The 18,607-nt window shown below is 37.2% G+C and overlaps 1 protein-coding gene across 4 annotated transcripts in view; it reads left to right on the top strand.

Annotated features, from left to right (window-relative positions):
- The window catches only part of dock1 (dedicator of cytokinesis 1), a 224,234-nt gene that overhangs the window by 183,968 nt on the left and 21,659 nt on the right, over nucleotides 1-18,607 (top strand). For all 4 annotated transcript variants that reach the window (XM_079851388.1, XM_079851387.1, XM_079851386.1 and 1 more), the window contains exons 35-46: nucleotides 1,037-1,193; nucleotides 1,493-1,533; nucleotides 2,530-2,620; nucleotides 5,977-6,096; nucleotides 9,074-9,163; nucleotides 9,591-9,695; nucleotides 12,455-12,596; nucleotides 12,702-12,783; nucleotides 15,450-15,534; nucleotides 15,957-16,043; nucleotides 17,088-17,264; nucleotides 17,672-17,755. In XM_079851388.1, the coding sequence (XP_079707514.1) occupies nucleotides 1,037-1,193; nucleotides 1,493-1,533; nucleotides 2,530-2,620; nucleotides 5,977-6,096; nucleotides 9,074-9,163; nucleotides 9,591-9,695; nucleotides 12,455-12,596; nucleotides 12,702-12,783; nucleotides 15,450-15,534; nucleotides 15,957-16,043; nucleotides 17,088-17,264; nucleotides 17,672-17,755 (1,261 nt within the window). The remainder of the gene's footprint in view (nucleotides 1-1,036; nucleotides 1,194-1,492; nucleotides 1,534-2,529; nucleotides 2,621-5,976; nucleotides 6,097-9,073; nucleotides 9,164-9,590; nucleotides 9,696-12,454; nucleotides 12,597-12,701; nucleotides 12,784-15,449; nucleotides 15,535-15,956; nucleotides 16,044-17,087; nucleotides 17,265-17,671; nucleotides 17,756-18,607) is intronic.

Genomic DNA, 18,607 nt, shown 5'->3' with positions numbered 1-18,607 from the left:
AAGTAGAAATATCACAGATACTTTTTTTATATTTCTTTTTTCTGTATGACCATAAATGACGGAGAAATTTAAGTTTATAGTGCTACAATGTGAAGAAAATCCAGCAAAACACGCCGGCGCTTTTGCCGACCTCAGAGGGTTAACATTAAATATTTAAAAAATATTAAAAATATAATAAAACATTTAAAAATATAAACTATATAGACATATTTTTTTGCATGTTATATGAATTTTTTATTTTTATTTTTCATAATCTTTCATCAAAATATTAGCCTGGCTAACGTCAGACCTCGTCTCATTGAGACGTGGTCTGGGAACCACATGTTCATTTTCTCGCATTTGAGGCGTGGTTTACGAATGCCCAGAGTCGTTTATTGGGCGCTACGAATGTCTATCAAATGCGCCTATACGTAGCTCATAGCTAATCGTTTCAATTATACCAGATGACGTATGTAGAGCGACAGAAATTCGATGAGGAAGAAGACGAAATAAACTTGCATTCTAAACTACTTAGAACTGTATCTAAGGATGCATGGAAAGGTAACTTCGCGTCTGATGCCATGTTGGATCCATAGATATAAACAAACTGCTTCGGTGTGTCACATAGACGTCGTCATCGTCTTGCTGCTCCCTCCCCGTTCTGTGATTGGTTCCCTTTTTGAGGGGAAAATCTGGTCCATGGTGTCCAGGCTGCCTAGCAGCGTGAATAAAATCGCGCTGCGCTCAAGGCAGCATGGGGAAACCCAGGCTATCAAAATATATTAACTTACTCTGGTTCTGAAATTATTTTTTTATCCGGATGTAACCAATGACACATGGGCAAATATTACCCAATATTAGAATACCTTACTTGTCCATATATATTTTGTTTATAAATATGGCATATTATAGTAAATTGTGTTGACTTAAATGAGACGTTTAAATTGAAAATCAAAAGGCTCTCATGTTGACTACATTCATTGTGGTTTCTTGTTGTTTAACATGGAGTTTAGAGACATAGTGGTGTGACCTTTGTCATTGTGTGTGTGTGTGACAGTCTGTTGGAGCACTGCAGGAAGCACAAGTATCTGGCTAAGTCTGGTGAAACCTTTGTGACTCTGGTGGTCCGTCTGTTGGAGAGACTTCTGGACTACAGGACCATCATGCATGACGAGAACAAGGAGAACCGCATGAGCTGCACAGTAAATGTGCTGGTAGGAGAATATTTAGCCTCTCAGCGGCACATCTGTATAATAACTCTATTACACATTTCAAAAACGTACTGAGACAAAAGTGCACATTAAATCTGAGCATGCTGTTGGAGTCCTCGTGTGTTAAACATGACTCTCGTATCGTCTCGTCGGTCGGTGTGCAGAAATCAACAGCACAAGAACAGATGATGTTACAGAATCTTCTAGAGCACATTATTCAGTTTGAGTTTTTGGTTAAACTGAAGTCAGTGATTAGCATGAATAAGTGAAAAGATTGTGACCTGTATGTGAATCTGTTGCAGAATTTCTACAAGGAGATCGAGAGAGAAGAGATGTACATCAGGTGAGCCACTTTATCTTTCCTGACTTTACCTGCCGCTGGAATTCTCAATGGTTAAATCTTTTTCTTTTTTTTTTTTTTTTTTCTTTTTTTTCCCAAAGGCACATTAAATTGATCAAAAGTAACAGTAAAGACATTTATAATGTTACAAACGATTTCCATTTCAAATAATGATGTTATTTTGAACTTTCTATTCATTAAAGAATCCTGAAAAAATATATCATGGTTTCCACAAAAAAAAAAAAAAAAAAATTAAGCAGAACATCCGTTTTCAATATTAATAAAAATCAGCGTATTAGAATGATTTCTGAAGGATCATGTGACACTGAAGACTGGAATAATGATGCTGAAAATTCAGCTTTACATCAGAGGAATAAAGTTTACGTTTAAAAATATATTCAAATCTAATTTTCTTTATTTATTTGTAACAATATTACTGTTTTTACTGTATTTTATAGTGTATAATTAAATAAATGCAGCCTTGGTGAGCAGTAGATAATTATTTTAAAAAACATTTAAAAATTTTTTTTTTGAACAATAGTGTTGTGTACATATATATTTTTTTAGATATGTATTTACTTATGTATATATTATTATTTTAGTTTTATAAATACCTTTCAGTAAATTATTTGTGGTTTTATATTAAAATAAAACATATATTTATTTTATTCATAAAATTAAAAAGCCCCCTAAGTATCTTAAGTGAACCAGTATTTCACATCATATTTACAATAGTGTGTGTTTTACCACCAATGGAATACTGTCTTGACAAATGCAAAAACAGTCCCGGAATGATCCAGTTTATAAAAAAAATTCATTTGTAATTTTTATCTTTAATAATCTTAAGTTTCTCCAAGCTTTCCCTGTGTTTGGGATCATGCAGTACGTGAACGATAAGCTAATCTGATCTCTAGTTGCTCTGTGCTGCTGGCCGTTGTGAGTGTGTTATTGGAGTTTGTGTTCCGATTGTTAATGTCATTGGTGTGTGTGTGTGTGTAGGTACCTGTATAAGCTCTGTGACCTGCATAAGGAGTGTGATAACTACACAGAGGCCGGATACACTCTACTGCTGCATGCTAAACTCCTCAAGGTAATTCCACGTGTTTATCTGACTATATATGCCTCTTGCCTTTGAGGACGACTCTAGATGTCTCTGGTAAACACACACTACATTGATTCCTTCTTGCCGACACATGCCAGTAAATGCATGTTCAGTGTATACGAGATAACAATGTTTATGCACTTCAACTGCAGAATCTACAGTATCAGGTAAAATTTAATTGGATATCTTGCTGTTGAAGACTCTGACAGGAATAATCCATGCACATTTCCATTTCTTTGAGTGTTGAAGTTCTACAGAGGAATGTTTTTCCCCTTGTCTGACATTTGTAAAGTCACCTCAAGTGCAGATTTGAGAACAAATCTCCGGTAGAAAGATACTTAAACTTTGTCAAAGATGATTGCGGTGCACGTAAGGCTTTGGATATTAAAATTCATTTGTATTAAGTATAAAACTTGTGAAACTTAAAGTATTAAATTTAATACCCCGAGTATTAAAACTTATTTAATTAATTCATCCAGAATCACTGAATGTACAGACACCCTTTTAGGTGTTTGTGAACTTTATACTTAACTGAAAGTCATATTTGCATACTGAAATGTTTCTGTTTTTTTCTTCTTCTTGCATTTATTTGCATACTGATTTTTTTTTTTTTTTATATCCGTTTATACATATAGTTGATATATATCGGTTCACATGGAAATCAAGATGCATATCATGACAAACGCAAAGCTCTGCGACAATTAATTTGCACATTTACACCATATAAAACATAATCGTACCTACAGTAAAACATTAACATTATTTTATGTGGCTGCTTTGCAAGCTCTACTGTGTCCTTCACGAAATGCAAATTTGATCTTGGGAGTTAGTCTTGATAATTGACATTAACTGTTAGTTGAGCAAATGGATTAATATGTATATTGGCTTGCTGTTTAATGACATCTGGATGTTCTGTAGTGAATCTGAGATCCGTTGAGGGCTTTACCGGAGTCATTTGACGAGGGAATCGGCTGTCACAGTCAGCGAGGGAACACCACGTTCCCTCAAACCCACGCAGCTTCTTTTCATAAATCACTGCCTCTGTGCTCCTGCGTATAAGAGCAGCACTCCCACGTGCACACACTTACACACACCTAATGCATGCTTTTACAAACACACACACAAACCTCAGAGACAACACCAAAGCCAGAAACTTTTACAACTTGTTCTCCTCTCGCTTGGAAGTCGGTGAAACTCCTGAAGAGTTGTTTTGTGAAACGGGACCTATGGTGATTTAAAATATTCATTTACACTTCTTCGAACGTGCTTTCAGACAAAAAAAATGTGTTTAAGTGTTTGGATATTGCTTTGTGCAATCTCAAGCTAAAATAGTATACTATTAAATGTATGTTGTACTATAAAAAAAAAAAAAAAGGTTTTAGTTTAGTTTATCATTGCAAGGCTTGTGCTCTTGGCTCTGACACTTCAAGCTGTTAATTAGAAAGAGAAAGCAGATGTTTACTGTAAACATGGTAAAAGGGTTGACAAGTATATTTAAACCAGACAAACATATTACAACTAGATTATTAAGACACTTTATAGTAGTCTTCGTTACTTTTAAGAAGAAAAATATGATGGGGAACACAGTGAGTTTTTTTTTTTTTAGATTTCCATCTCAAATTAATGCTGTTCTTTTGAACTTTCTAATCAAAATTTACATGGTTTCCACAAAAACTATTAATCACAAAATCATCATATTAGAATGATTTCTGAAGGATCATGTGACACTGAAGACTGGAGTAATGATGCTGAAAATTCAGCTTTGATCACAGGAATAAATTGTTTTATAATATAATATAATAGAAAAAAGTTATTTTAAACTGGAAAAATATTTCACAATATTACTGTTTAACTGTATTTTTATTCATATAAATGCAGCCTTGGTGTGCGTAAGTTTTTCAAAAAACATTTTATCATTTTTATCATTTTTTTATCAAAAAACATTTTTATCATTAGAGAGAGAGAGAGAGAGATAGATATAGAGATATAGATATATATATATATATATATATATATATATATATATATGTGTGTGTGTATGTAAACGGCTGTATGTAAATGTATGTATGTAAACGGCTGGTTCACATGGAAACAGTCAGCGTCTCACTAGACCAGGATGATCAACTGATCGACTAGTTGTCCGAAAACCCACTAGTCAATTATAAGGCCCCAGAGACACACAATGAAGAACAGACACAGCTTTCACGCTGATGATGCCGTTTCCTGAGGTGTTTGACCCCCACTGTTGCACGAAGCTACATGAAATGTCAATTACGTTTACACTACAGTGAATCAGTTCTGACAGAGCCCTTAGCACAATACAGTAGCTCAACGTCACAGCCAATAGCAGCAGCCCTCCGGAGAGTCAGCTGATCTTCTCCAGCCAATCAGATCACTCGTTTCTCTGTGTGTGTGTGTGTGTGTGTGTGTGTGTGTGTGTGTGTGTGTGTGTGTGTGTGTGTGTGTGTGTGTGTGTGTGTGTGTGTGTGTGTGTGTGTGTGTTTATATTCCAGAAAAGCGGTGAACTGAGTGGTCAGCACAAACCCAGGAGTTCTGCACAGTTTCTCCCTATAATCACTTGTTTACAGGATCAGGCAGCATCTGTAATGAATATTACAGTGTGGCCACATAAATCAGTGTTATCAGATGGGCTCTTGACGCCGGCACAGTAATACAGGCAAAACCTTTCAGACTCTGAGCACAACAAAATTAATGTCTCCAGCAGCTGCGATCTGAAAGCGACCACACTGCTCTGTGTGTGTGCTCACGTTTGTGCACCTGCATATTGCATATTTTAATTTATTGTTCTTTTTTTTTTGTTTCTTTCATTTTGTTCTCTCCCTGTGGTCCACTTATAATGCTTCTAATAATGTTTTTTGCTCAAAAAAAATCTGAAATGTGTCGCTCAAACTGTTCAGATCAAACTGTAATCATAAGGGATCTCGTTTTGAAATAACAATATCCTTCTTCCTCCATGTTACCTCATCGTATCTTGACAGACTGAGTTTCTGAACGCAGAATAGCCGTCATTGACGTATGCATGTAGGCGGTTGTGTTAATGAATTCACATACTGTAACTTGCATCAGACATTTATGCAGCTTCGCTTTTCTTATGCATGGGAAGTTTTTAGTTACGTTTTGTTGTAATGAACCTTCTTATTTCAAAAGATAAATAGGACATTTGATTATATGACCCCTTTAAAGTTTCATGTTTGGTAGTAATGTATTTGTATGTGTATAGATACAGATTAGATCTAACAGTGAAGTAAACACGACTCTCATCAGGTCACGAGCAGGTTAATGCAGTGTATCTGAAGAGTGTAATGATGATGTTGTTTTGTCAGTGGTCTGAAGAGGCCTGTGCCGCCCACCTGACGCAGAGAGACGGATACCACGCCAGCACTCAAGGTCAACTCAAAGACCAGCTGTACCAGGAGATCATCAATTACTTCGACAAGGGAAAGGTAACCATCACTAACTCTGTATACTATCACTAAATGCTTTAGTCATGTTGGCCAGTAACTAACTATTAGTGTTTTCAGAATAGGGGCATTTCAACTCACAACGACACTGTGAACTGCAGTCATCAAACTTGTTCTAGATACTCGTCTTTCAGATCTGATGGTTTATTTCTATAAATGTATATATAAAGAAAACAATTGGTATGATCCACACGGAGATCTGATCTCAACATCATAGAGTCTGTCTGGGATTACATGAAGAAACCAGAAGAACTGCGGTAATTCATTATTACAATTAATCCCAAAAAGAATGTTTGGCAATGTAAACTGATATTTCTTACTGAAAAAGATACTTACTTACTGATATTTCTACAAAAAAAGATATAAATAACTTGTGTGAAAATACTAACATGCCCTAAGACTTTTGTACTGTACTGTATACAGTGTTTTATTTATATATATATATAATGCTAAAAAAAAGTCTGGGATGGCAGCATCAAATTTAAATATTTCAAATTTTTGGGGGGTATATATATATATATATTTTTTTATTAATACGTCTCTAATTATGCAAAAAAATAAAATAAAAACAATGTGTGCATATAAATATTTTTTTAATTTAATATTTAGATTCTTTGTGCATAATTAGATACTCAAGTATTTTTGTAAAAAAAAAAAAACATACATACTTCTTATTATCTCCCCCCCCCCCCCATTTTTTTCTTTTAAATATTTTAAAACTATTTTTTTAAATATATATCGCATATGCAATATAATTTGAACGTGGCTTTAAACGTGTCCTGCAGCTGCAGTCCTGAGAGAGTCTGAGCGGTCAGTGTAATGGACAGGTGACCCGTGGAGAGGGAGATTATTGGCTGGTCTGTTATGGCTACATCTCCATTAGTCTGACAGGCTGGACGGAGGAGCTGAGGGGATTTGAGGGTTATAAGGGCCACGCAGAGATCTGTGCCCAGCGTAGAGGTCTCTCGGTAGGGGACTTCTAGCGAAACTGCTGCCCTGGACTGGACCCCATTACTGGGCTCAGCGGCTCAAAATCATGACCGAGTGTGTCAAATAGAGAGAACTCAAGAGGATTTAACAGGAAAGTGTGTGTGTTTGAAGGAGAGCAGCAGTCAGTCAATCCTGGAAAGCGAGCTGAGGAGCAGCTCTGGGCCGTAGTTCTTCTGTTCGACACATTTTCTGGGAATTATTCCAGCTTTTCAGAGTCTATTTTAAACAGTGCTCAGACTGCTGGGACATACCCACATGTCACAGCTGAACGTCTCATGAGAGCCGAGACAGGAAGACACAGTCACATAAACTCTTCCTACTCTTTCACTGCCTGATTTCCCTGTATATTCCCTTAAAGGAGCAGTTCAACCAGAAATGAACGATTTCTGATGATCTCCCCCTCCACCCAAGCCCTTTTTTGCGAACAAATTGTCATCGATCATGTTGCATGCACAAAATTTCACAAATAAAGTTTCTGTTCATGCTAAGACTTTATTCTAAAAAAAGATATTTACATGCATCACAGCTATATTCCTGTATAATGTACATGTGCATATGATACTGTACATGCATGTCCATCTTGCTATTCCCTTCTCTTGGAAAATACTGGAGATGCTGAATCTTCTCCCTTAAAAATCCTGCATTGTAATATGATGATTTGCAAAATATAGGTCTTACAATGTAAAAGTAATATGACCACATTTTAGTTAATATCAGACTAGTGTGTTCTTGTAAACCTAGTCTGTGCTGTCATTGATGCAAAAAATGACATTGGTTCTTTCTTGTGTGTAGTAACCAAACGTGATGCACCTTTTTTGAATTCTGGATGCAAACATGGACTAGACTCAAGGTTTTTTGCAAGAATGGAATATTATCGATGCATAAATGAATGTAAAATTTGAGTTTCTTCCTCACAGAAATATGATAAGGCTTCAGAAGCCTGGGAATTCAAGCACACAAGTCAAGGACTCATTTAGGAGTTTTATTGTGTTACTCTGTGTTTTTGACAGCCTTTGTTATGGAAAAAACCTTCTCCTTTGGTATTCAACAGAGGGCTTGGGATGTCATGAGGATGTGTAAATAATGGCACCGTTTGCACTTAGAGGGGAACTGTTCCTTTAGTGCACTCTGTAGTGTCGGCAGGAACAAAATTGAGAATTGTAATTCTCATGCTGAACATGTGGTCTGATATTACAATGCGAGTGTCTTTTTATGACTTTTTTTGCACGCTACTTGCTTTATTCTTCCTTCATTCTGAAGAAGTAATCCACAATGTCTCCTACAGACTGCAAATACTATTGCTGGCAGCTTTCTCAATAATAATGCACTGCAGATATTGATATATAATCATAGCCTCTCTCTCTCTCAGTGCTGCCAGGATGCACTCAAAGTTTCATTTGAAGAATTAGTTATATATCAAATCCTGTGCACCAGAAGTGTAATGCTAGATAGAGGTTTTATTTACACTTGGCATTTGATGTTATAAGTCTGATATGAGAGAATATCAGAGCCAGAGAATATCCATATTCCTGCTCCGACGAGGTCATAGATAAAAACTCATTTAGTGCCACCTGCTCCTCCCATAGAAATAACATCAATAACGCATAACCAGATGTGCAAAAAAAGTGCATAAAAATATGAGGTTTTACACCCTTTGATTTAGCCCAATTGACATCCAATTGTTACTGTGCCTGCAATTTCTGTTTGTCTTTACAGAGGAATGGATCAGAATTATTTTCTGTGCTCAAACATGTCATTTTGGTGAGTTTCAATGGATAACATTATTGACTAAAGGGGGACTTTTAAATATTTTACACGATCAGCATGGTGCAGCTGGAGAGTATTGGCATCCGCTTCCATCTCAAAAAACACTTTTATGTTCAAAGCGCATTGTTCACAGATGGTTAGAAGGATATTATGTCTCTGTGTTTTGACGTGATTATGAAGTTTGATGTGTTTCTGTGTTCAGATGTGGGAGGAGGCCATTATCCTGGGGAAGGAGTTAGCCGAACAGTACGAGAACGAGATGTTTGACTTTGAGCAGCTGAGCGCTTTACTGGTATGTACAAACTTTTGCTATCAATGTTTTTCAATGAAACAAACAATTAATGAGCCCTTCAGACTGTTCGACTTTACCTAAGTAGGTAAATTAGCCTAATATAAATGGACGGGGGTGTTTTAATGGTTTTCTGCATTTTGGACGTTAGTGCAGTTTTGTCTAATTGCCAACAAATGACAAATTGATCCATTCAGACAGAAAGAACAAAAGTTTGGGACCAACTTTTATTGCAACCCCTCACATATTGATCTCAACCTGTTTTTATTTCTAAATTATTATCATTTTTTACTATTTTATTATTTATTTGAGTGCAAAATCATATTACAGTATTAAATAGTTGAAGTGAGCAAAGTTTAATTTCATTTAAAGAGTTTGTAAATGATGTGTTCAGACCTGATGATGTGATTTCTGTCTCTGTCTCTCTCAGAGGAAGCAGGCTCAGTTTTATGAGAGCATTGTGAAAGTGATCAGACCAAAGCCAGACTACTTCGCTGTAGGTTATTATGGGCTGGGCTTCCCCTCATTTCTCCGGGTGAGAATTTCTCTTATAATCCTGCATTTTTTTCATATTTCACCATATCCATGGAGATGTCAGTTTCTTTGTGTAAATGCATTGCGTTGTGAATTTGTCTGATATATTTCCAAAAGCATGGAAATCAATTACTGGTGTCTTTGTGTGGCCTTTCCAAACCCATCAACAGTTGTCTCTGTAGTGCAGAAACCATTTACAGGCATCAAATACAGGCATTTGTTTCCAGAGGTTGATTTATTCAAAACTAATACATTTTCTTTTTATCTGTGATGTACAAAGGTTAATTTGTACATCAAAAGGTTATAGGTTCATTTTGTTTTACATTTGTACCAGACCTTAAAGATCTTAAAATGTAAAATGTGAATATTAAGCTATAAGGACATTTTTAAAACTGATAATCCTGAAAAAATTATAATAATAATAAATAAATATATATTTATTTATATCGTTCCTACCCTGGAACATGTCAGAAGTAAATCGAAACGTTGGTATGGTAAAGCAAATAAAATGCTAGAAAAGGTCAGACAGAGAAAAAGCGTAAATATAATATTGTTGTGTGGAGTGTGTGTATATGTATATATTTCCAGTCATTCATGATGAAACGGAATCATTCACCTCCCATAGATCATGCGTCTGTTTAAGCCTGTGGTTGTGGGACTGAATGGCCTCAGATATATTTGTAATTCTTTTAATGCTCTTCCAGCCGCCTGCAGTCACGCGTCTCCCACCAGACATCCTGGGAACACAAAATAAATCGGCCATCTAAAGGCCAGTCGTCTCCTGCTAGTGTTGACATGCTGCTCCGCGGAGAGAAGCTTTGCCTTGTGAAAGAGAAAACATCTTGCAATCTCCTCTCACTTTTGTATGCGTGCGGAGTCGTGCGAGCGCTGCCGGTTTATTCTGCCGTGCTTGGAATCACAGGCAGTGTGAAAACACCCGTCGAGAGCACGCTGCAATTTGTCACCTTATCGCTCAAAGCAGATTTGAAAACGGCCCTGGGCATATTTCACTTCCAGTTCGCATTTCACTAATTGAGCAGCTGAAATATGTTCATGCAGGCAGGGAGCGTGTGTGTGTGTGTGTGTGTGTGTGTGTGTGTGTGTGTGTGTGTGTGTGTGTGTGTGTGTTCTTGTTGTTCTATCCCGGTGGGGACTTCAACCTGAATGCACACAGGCTCATGGGGACTCGTGTCACTGTGGGGACCTAAATTGAGATCCCCTTGAGGGAGCAAGCTTATAAATCATACAGAATGAGTTTTTTTGAAACTGTCAAAATGCAGAAAGTTTTGTGTGATGAGTAGGTTTAGGTGTAGTGTTAGTGTAAGAGGAGAGAATATATATTGTGTCTATGGAGAGTCGCCACAAATATAGTAAACCAGACGTGTGCACACGTGTGTACACGTGTGTGTGCTTCTCTCAGGCTGTTTTCAGATAGGGTACTAGCAGTCTGCATTGTACTCTCGAGAAATATTAAATATGAGCATGCATTGTTTAAAAATAAACACTTCAATTCCATGCATATTGGTAATTTAGTATCCCGTTCTGAGCGTTCCTCACACTCGCTCTCCCTGTCATGCGTGTAGGTGTTTGTGTGCACACAGTGGTGTGTCTGTCACTGTTCGCACAGACGCTGCGAGCGGAAACATATTGAAAGTGTTGTATGTGGGAGCAGATGATTGGCGCTGTCTTTATGGGAATGTGCAATAATTGAACGTTTCCAGACTGCCGAACGCCTCTGAATTACTGCCGCTTTGGTTATTTTGAGATTTGACGTTAAAGCTCTTAATAAATACAGAATGAGTTTCTCTGATTGATGAGATTGTGTGTTTAGTCTCATTTCACAGTGTTTTAATCAAATCCCTGTATTCATGGATGGCGATTGAATGTTCTACACCAGTGGCTCTCAGCTGGTTTTCCATTAGGACTCTATCAGACATCCCAACATGCCACCAAAAGTAGTATAATACACTGCCTTGAAATTAAACATACTGTATTAAAATAAATGAATGTTGTCATTAAGTGCAATATAATTAATAGGCTAATTTTTTTTTTTTCCTCTTCTTTTTTTTTACCTTTTACATTTGGTTAATTTGAGGGCATGTCACACAATTTGTACATTAGCATCTGTTCAATTTGACGACCAAGATAAAACACAATACAGTCGTGATTTAATGCGAAGAATGAGAAGCACTTTTTCCCTCTCTAAGCCTATTTTTACTCTCTGAGCTATGCTCAGATATATGGATACTTGCATTTTTTAATTGCATTTAGAATTGCAATGAATAAAATATGCAGAACCACTAATGTAGATGTCCTTCTGATGATGCTGTAGTTCTGTCGAGTATCATCAGTTTGCTTTAACGCATTATGCAATTCTTTTATCGTTTCATATGTTATCAAAACATATGCTAAAGTCTTCTAGTCATGCTTCACTGAAGTCAGACACTCCAGATGTCTTTGAGTGTTTTTTGTATCCTTTTTTTTCCTATGTAAACACTGCTGTTGTAAATCATATCTCAGTGTGTTAGTGCTCATCTATGGCCTACGTGTATTCAGTTTTTGTTGTATTTCTGTGTATTTATTCAGTCTGAAGTGTTAATTAAATTGTACTTTTTTAGAAAATGTGATGCTTTGAAATTCATACCATGCTAATAATATTCATAGATTAGTACGGCAAGGACAGAAAAATAAATCAGGTCGTCAAAATCAATCAGGAAAGGAATGTTTCATGTGGAGATAAAAATGTGTATTGTTTTTCAGAATAAGATGTTCATCTATCGGGGGAAGGAGTATGAGCGGTGGGAGGATTTTGTGGCGAGACTGCTGACTCAGTTCCCCAACGCTGAGAAGATGAAGACCACCAGCCCCCCCAGCGAGGACATCAGGAGCTCCTCAGGACAGTGTATCCTTGACCATCACTCACAGTGCACTCAAAACATTCCTCCTGTTGTTTTACTTCAAATCTCCAAACTGTCCATTGTATTGTTTCTTAGTTTGATTCCAACAGACATTCAGTGTTTCACAGTGAAACCCATCCTTGAACTACCACCCAAGTTTCAGAACAAACCCGTATCAGAGCAGATTGTGAGGTGAGACACTGTCTGTCTGTCTGTCTGTCTGTTAGTTTATCTGTCTGTCTATCTCCAACACTGTTCTATCTGTCTGTCTGCATATTCAGATTAATCTGTCCATTTATATTGTTTTGTCTGTCTATCGATCTGTCTGTCTGTCTGTCTGTCTGTCTGTCTGTCTGTCTATCTATCTATCTATCTATCTATCTATCTATCTATCTATCTATCTATCTATCTATCTATCTATCTATCTATCTATCTATCTATCTATCTATCTATCTATCTATCTATCTATCTATCTATCTATCTATCTATCTATCTTGAAAATTGTAAATAATACAATATTGCCAAAGCTTGGAATACAAAGAATAATAATAAAAACATCAAAATAATAGAAGAAAATATTATAACATAACTTAAATTTAAATAAAAAGTGTAACAAATTAGAACATGTATCTGTTTGTCTATCTATCAATCTACCTATCTATCTCTCTGTCTATCTATCGATCTATAATCTCTCCATCTATCTGTCTGTCTGTCTATCTCTATCTGTCTGTCTGTCTGTCTATATCTGTCTGTCTGACTGTAACACTGTTCTAAATGTCTGTTTGCATATTCAGATTTAATCTGACTGTTTGTCTGTATTGTTTTGTCTGTCTTATCTATCCATCTGTCTGCCTGACTACTGACCTGTGTGTGCGCGTGCGTGTGTGTGTGTATAGACGGGTCAGTAAACCGGCGGGCAGATCTCTGGGGTTTGTGTGTTTCAGAGCGACTCACCCAGCTGATTAAAATGGAAATGTGCAGTGAGCAAACCGTGCTTGACCTTACTACACTCCTCTGTGCTTTAATAAATTGCACACACACACACACACCTGCAGTGGAAGCATAAGTCTGTTTCAGGCTGAATCAGTGCCACGGGGTAAACAGTGGCGTTATCACTGATCTCGATAAAGCGCCGGAGGCAGCTTACCGCAGCCAATCAGAGCCGCCACTGAGCATGAAAAGTAATTAAAACTCACTATTTACCCACAATTCTGAGTAAATATGCATCAGAGCCAAAGATCACATGACAGGGTGTGATTTCTATGAGCTTACCGGAGTGTGAACATAAAGAGGAGCTTAAGGGGGGGTTATTTCTCCCATGTTACAGTTGACGTTTATTTGTCTGTTTCTCCTCTTCCAGCCATGTCTCTGCTCTCATGCCCAGGGCTGGATCTCTCCCCTACAGCTAATACATTTGTAAATATTTTAACTGGTTATCTGTGTCCTTTTAAATCCAATTTGAATCTGTTCATAGCCCAGTCCAGAGGCAGGACTCTAGGCATGTTAGCATCACCATGCTAATTTAAGGTGCGCTGCACATGTCTCAATGCAACTGGAATATTCAGACTTGGACAATCTGCTGTATTTCAGTGTATTTGTGAACTGGGAAGGTCAAATGGTCTACTTTTCTACCTTTTTTAAAAATATTTGTATTCATTTTGGTTACCATTTGGCTACCCTTATTTTGGTGAAAACAATCACAATTCTGAGATAGTCTCAAAATATCTGTTTTTATGTTCCAAAGAACATTTGTTTCATTTTTCTTGGGTGTGAACTGTTACTTTAATGATCCATCCATTGATTCGTTCATTGACTCTTTCTGTAGGTGGTGAACAGTAAGTGACTTTTAATATTGTTATGCAGTTGTGCTTTCAGAAATAGCATGTAGGCTGTTCTATTGAATCATTTTCTCAACAGATACATCACTGAAATTAGTCATATTACCCTTTGATAAAATTTAAATGTCGGGAAATCTATTGAGAGACTGAAAAATAGTGTTTTTAAGCATTTTCTCCACGAATGACAATGCAGAGCTCTTTTCCTCTTCTCTGTTTTGTCAACTGCTGAGCTTCATTTTTCAGACAACAGTAATAGCCAAGATAAATTAATTATGAGTTTCACTTCCACTGCTGGGAAAACTACTTATCCGTTTATCAGTGTGCACAAAAGCACTGCATTTTCAACAGGCTACTCACAACTGATGTCATGTTAATTGTGTACAGTCATCAGTCATTTACCGCTCGTTCATCTCTCAGTGTTTTGTTCAGACTCGAAACATCATTTCATTCACTGTCAGGCGTATTTGTTCAGTAAGTTTGTCCAATCAATGCTATGCTCTTTCACAGGCAGCTCTATAATGCTGTTTATTCCTGTTACAGTCAGTCTGTTAATGCAGAAAATCCCAACCAAAGCTGACACACGCTTTACAAAGGGTGAACTTACAGGTCCTAACAGAATCAGAGGACTTTTAAACTGCATTTTCATGGCATGGAATTCTGCATAATGCATGTAGATGTGGTCACATTTGTTAAACTGAGTTAAGGCTCTACTACACTTTCTAGTCAAATTAGCCCAAAGTATGTAGTCAACACAGATGGGAGATGTGTAGACCTTTGTGAATGATGGATCATGGAAGTAAACAAGAAAGATTTACACAGGTTAATTCAAAAACACTCATCATTCAAGACCAAAACACGACTTTCCAACACGACTCTTCAACAATGTTGTTGATTTTAGATTTGGTATCATTGTCAGACCCTCTTACAAGCCTCTTGATCCAATGCAACCCTCTCAAAAGCCCCAGGTGCTCTGAAAATGAATTTTTCATCATTGACCTTGGTTCTCATTTTACCTTTCAGCTTTTACACCGTAAATGAGGTCCAGAAGTTCCAGTATTCGCGGCCGGTCCGGAAAGGAGAGAAAGATCCCGACAATGAGTTTGCAGTGAGATTCTTTTTGCTTTTCTGTGCCTGAAACATTTCTCCTTTTGTTATTCCACTCAATGCATGCGAAAAGTGCTCTTCTAATGGCCAGTTTTCTAAAACCCTTTTTAAGATGGATTCAGGAGAGCTCACGCTGAGATAGTGCAGCGAGATAACAAACCTGAGAACACTGCACCATTATGCTAAAACATAAAGTCTGTCCCACCTCCACCCCACTTACATCTGCTATTGGTAAACATCCATTAAAATCCAGTAAATGGAGGCTTAAATTGAAGGCAAAAAAACAGCGTCTGTAAGAATGCAGGAATGAGTTGTGGCCACTCTTTACCTGAAATGTGGCCTTTTGCTAAAAGCTTTCATTTTGTTAAATGTTCACTTAATGTGTTTTTTTTTTGTGTGTAATTTTTCCCTTTCCTCCAAAAGAACATGTGGATTGAAAGAACGACTTACGTTACCGCCTATAAGCTGCCTGGCATCCTGCGCTGGTTTGAAGTGGTGTCTGCCTCACCGGTGAGTGCGCCAGGTTTAACATCTAGTTTCATAAAATCACACTTCTTGGTTTTTGATGGTTTGAAAGAAAAGGTGCCTGTCTCACTTCACCTCGAATGAACTCTGATACAGTAGATTTGACCTGTCTCACTCTCACTGCGCTCTTGCACAACATATACCTGTACAATATATTCTAAAGTAGACCTAACCTGTCTTACTCTCACCATATTTGAGTATGAAAGACCTCACATCTGGGCCTCATCAGTCAACAATCTGATAAAGTAGACGCGTCTCACACTCACCACACTCCATTACAGCACGACATGACCTGTCTCTCTTTCTCTTTCCATCATGCTATTCTGACGAGGTCGTCCTCAATCTGTCCAGCGCTGAGAGAATCATGGTTATGTGTGCTGACTCGCTCCATGCAAATATTTTGCAGTATAGTGCCTGGCACTCATCATGTGATGCCCAGATTGGACGCCCTGGTGTTTATCCGTTCAAATTTGCACTGTCTCTTTTTAGCTCTTCTCCTCACCGTCTCACCGCACTCTTCTTTCTGGCGCTTCACGTGTGCTTTCGTTCTCATTAGCCTCCCTGGCACGAGTTTCCCGAGATAGACACATCAGAGCATCTGTCTTTCGCAGATTGATTTCGGATCCTGTCACAGATGCATTATGTGTGACGGATCTGGAGCCAGAAATTCCTTTATTGCCGAAGAGAACGTGTTAACCCATTCATTAGTACATCGGTAAACAGTTCAGTGTGGAATACGAGGCATAATTTGACTTGAAAACATGCTCGTGTTGTTTCACTGCTCATTAGTGGAGTTTGTTTGTTGGATTTCAACTTTGGTTGTTGCGTAACAATAATGTGTTCGACAGCTGGTTAAAGTAAGAGTCATCGTTTGCTGCTCTGCCTAGTGAATGTTTCCTGCTTGGCATTTGTGTAAATTCGTTCTGCCTGTTTAGTGTCATTTTTAGTCAAAGTAGTTGTTTGTAAATCATGCTTTGTTGTTAAATATTCTCTGAAAATTATAATTTTTATGTGTCTGTCTGTCTGCAGGAGGAAATCAGTCCCCTTGAAAATGCTATGGAGACCATGCAACTGACCAATGAGAAAATCAGCAACATGGTCCAGCGCCACCTTAACGACCCCAGCCTTCCCATCAACCCCCTCTCTATGCTCCTCAACGGCATCGTGGACCCAGCTGTCATGGGCGGCTTTACTAATTATGAGAAGGTATGAGATTATTCTGGTAATTATTGCCAAATTGTGTGACGGCACAAAGATTAAACACAGTGAATCAACTTGATTGTGAAAACTATTTTATCCGTTTCATATTATACACTGCCATTCAAATTTTTGGATCAGTAAATTGTGAAATATTATTTACAGTTTAAAATAAGTGTTTTCTATTGTAATATATTTTAAAATGTAATTTATTCCTGTGATCAAAGCTGAATTTTCAGCATCATTACTTCCTTCAGAAATCATTCTAATATGATGATTTGATGCTCAAGAGGCATTTCTGATTATTATCAATGTAAATTTTGAACAGTAGTTAATGGGTTTTAGGTGTTTTGTTTTTTTTGTTTGTTTTTTTTTTGGGTTGTTTATACTTATAGTTATTGTTTTATCATCTATAGGCCTTTTTCACTGAAAAATACATCCAGGATCATCCCAATGACCAGGAGAAGATTGAAAGGCTGAAGGATTTGATTGCCTGGCAGGTAATGGGCGCATATCTTAAGGTGTTTTCCATGATTTTGCTGGTGATTATAATATAAAGCACATTTTTTATGCATTTTTTATTTGACCATTAAGTTCTCCGACAGCTTTCTTGTCATGTGAAGTATAAGAGTGTTGCGTTTTATTATTTTAATAACATGTCTGATTAAAAGTTCAGTTGTAGAAACCTGTTACTATTGGTATATTTGATGTATTTTCTTTGATCAATTCAAGCTATCCTTTTCAAAGAATGCTGTATATATATATTTTTTTTTTTCATAACCATAACTTTTTTCATAAGTTTTCATAACCAGCATGCACAATGTGAGATCACAGTTCTTCAGAAGATCTTAAAGCATCTGTCATGCAGTATAAATATCAAGCGTGAGTTTTTATTTAAAGGAAAGTCTCCCGGGGATATACTGATGTACTTCCACATGTTGGGTTGAAGCAGCACGTGTCTGGTGCTGCAAACTGACTTTATCATCACATCTAAAGTCTTTTATCTCTCTTCACTCAGTTAAAACAGTGGTAATGGTTACAGGGCAGAGCAACACGTCAAATCCTCCTGCCGCCTTGTCCATGAGATTGTGTATTGTGTATGTGTGAGATAGAGATCTACTGAAGATGATCTTAACGCTGTTGAAGTTTCATTTGTAGCTGTTTAATAGGGAATGCATTCCGATGATTTTCATCTCTCCAAAACAACATCTGTCATGCCTAAAGAATAATTGATGTGTGCATTATTTTTCTAATAATTAAATGACCCGGAGTCAATTAATCTGCTTATAGTACTATTACCATGCCTCAAGACATTGTTCAGATGTTTTATTTCAAGACATTTGTCAGGTTTT

Source organism: Squalius cephalus (genome assembly GCF_949319135.1).
Source record: "Squalius cephalus genome assembly, chromosome: 19".
Classification (NCBI taxonomy): domain Eukaryota; kingdom Metazoa; phylum Chordata; class Actinopteri; order Cypriniformes; family Leuciscidae; genus Squalius; species Squalius cephalus.
The sequence above is the reverse complement of the archived record's forward strand: the minus strand, read 5'-3'. Positions and strand labels throughout refer to the sequence as shown.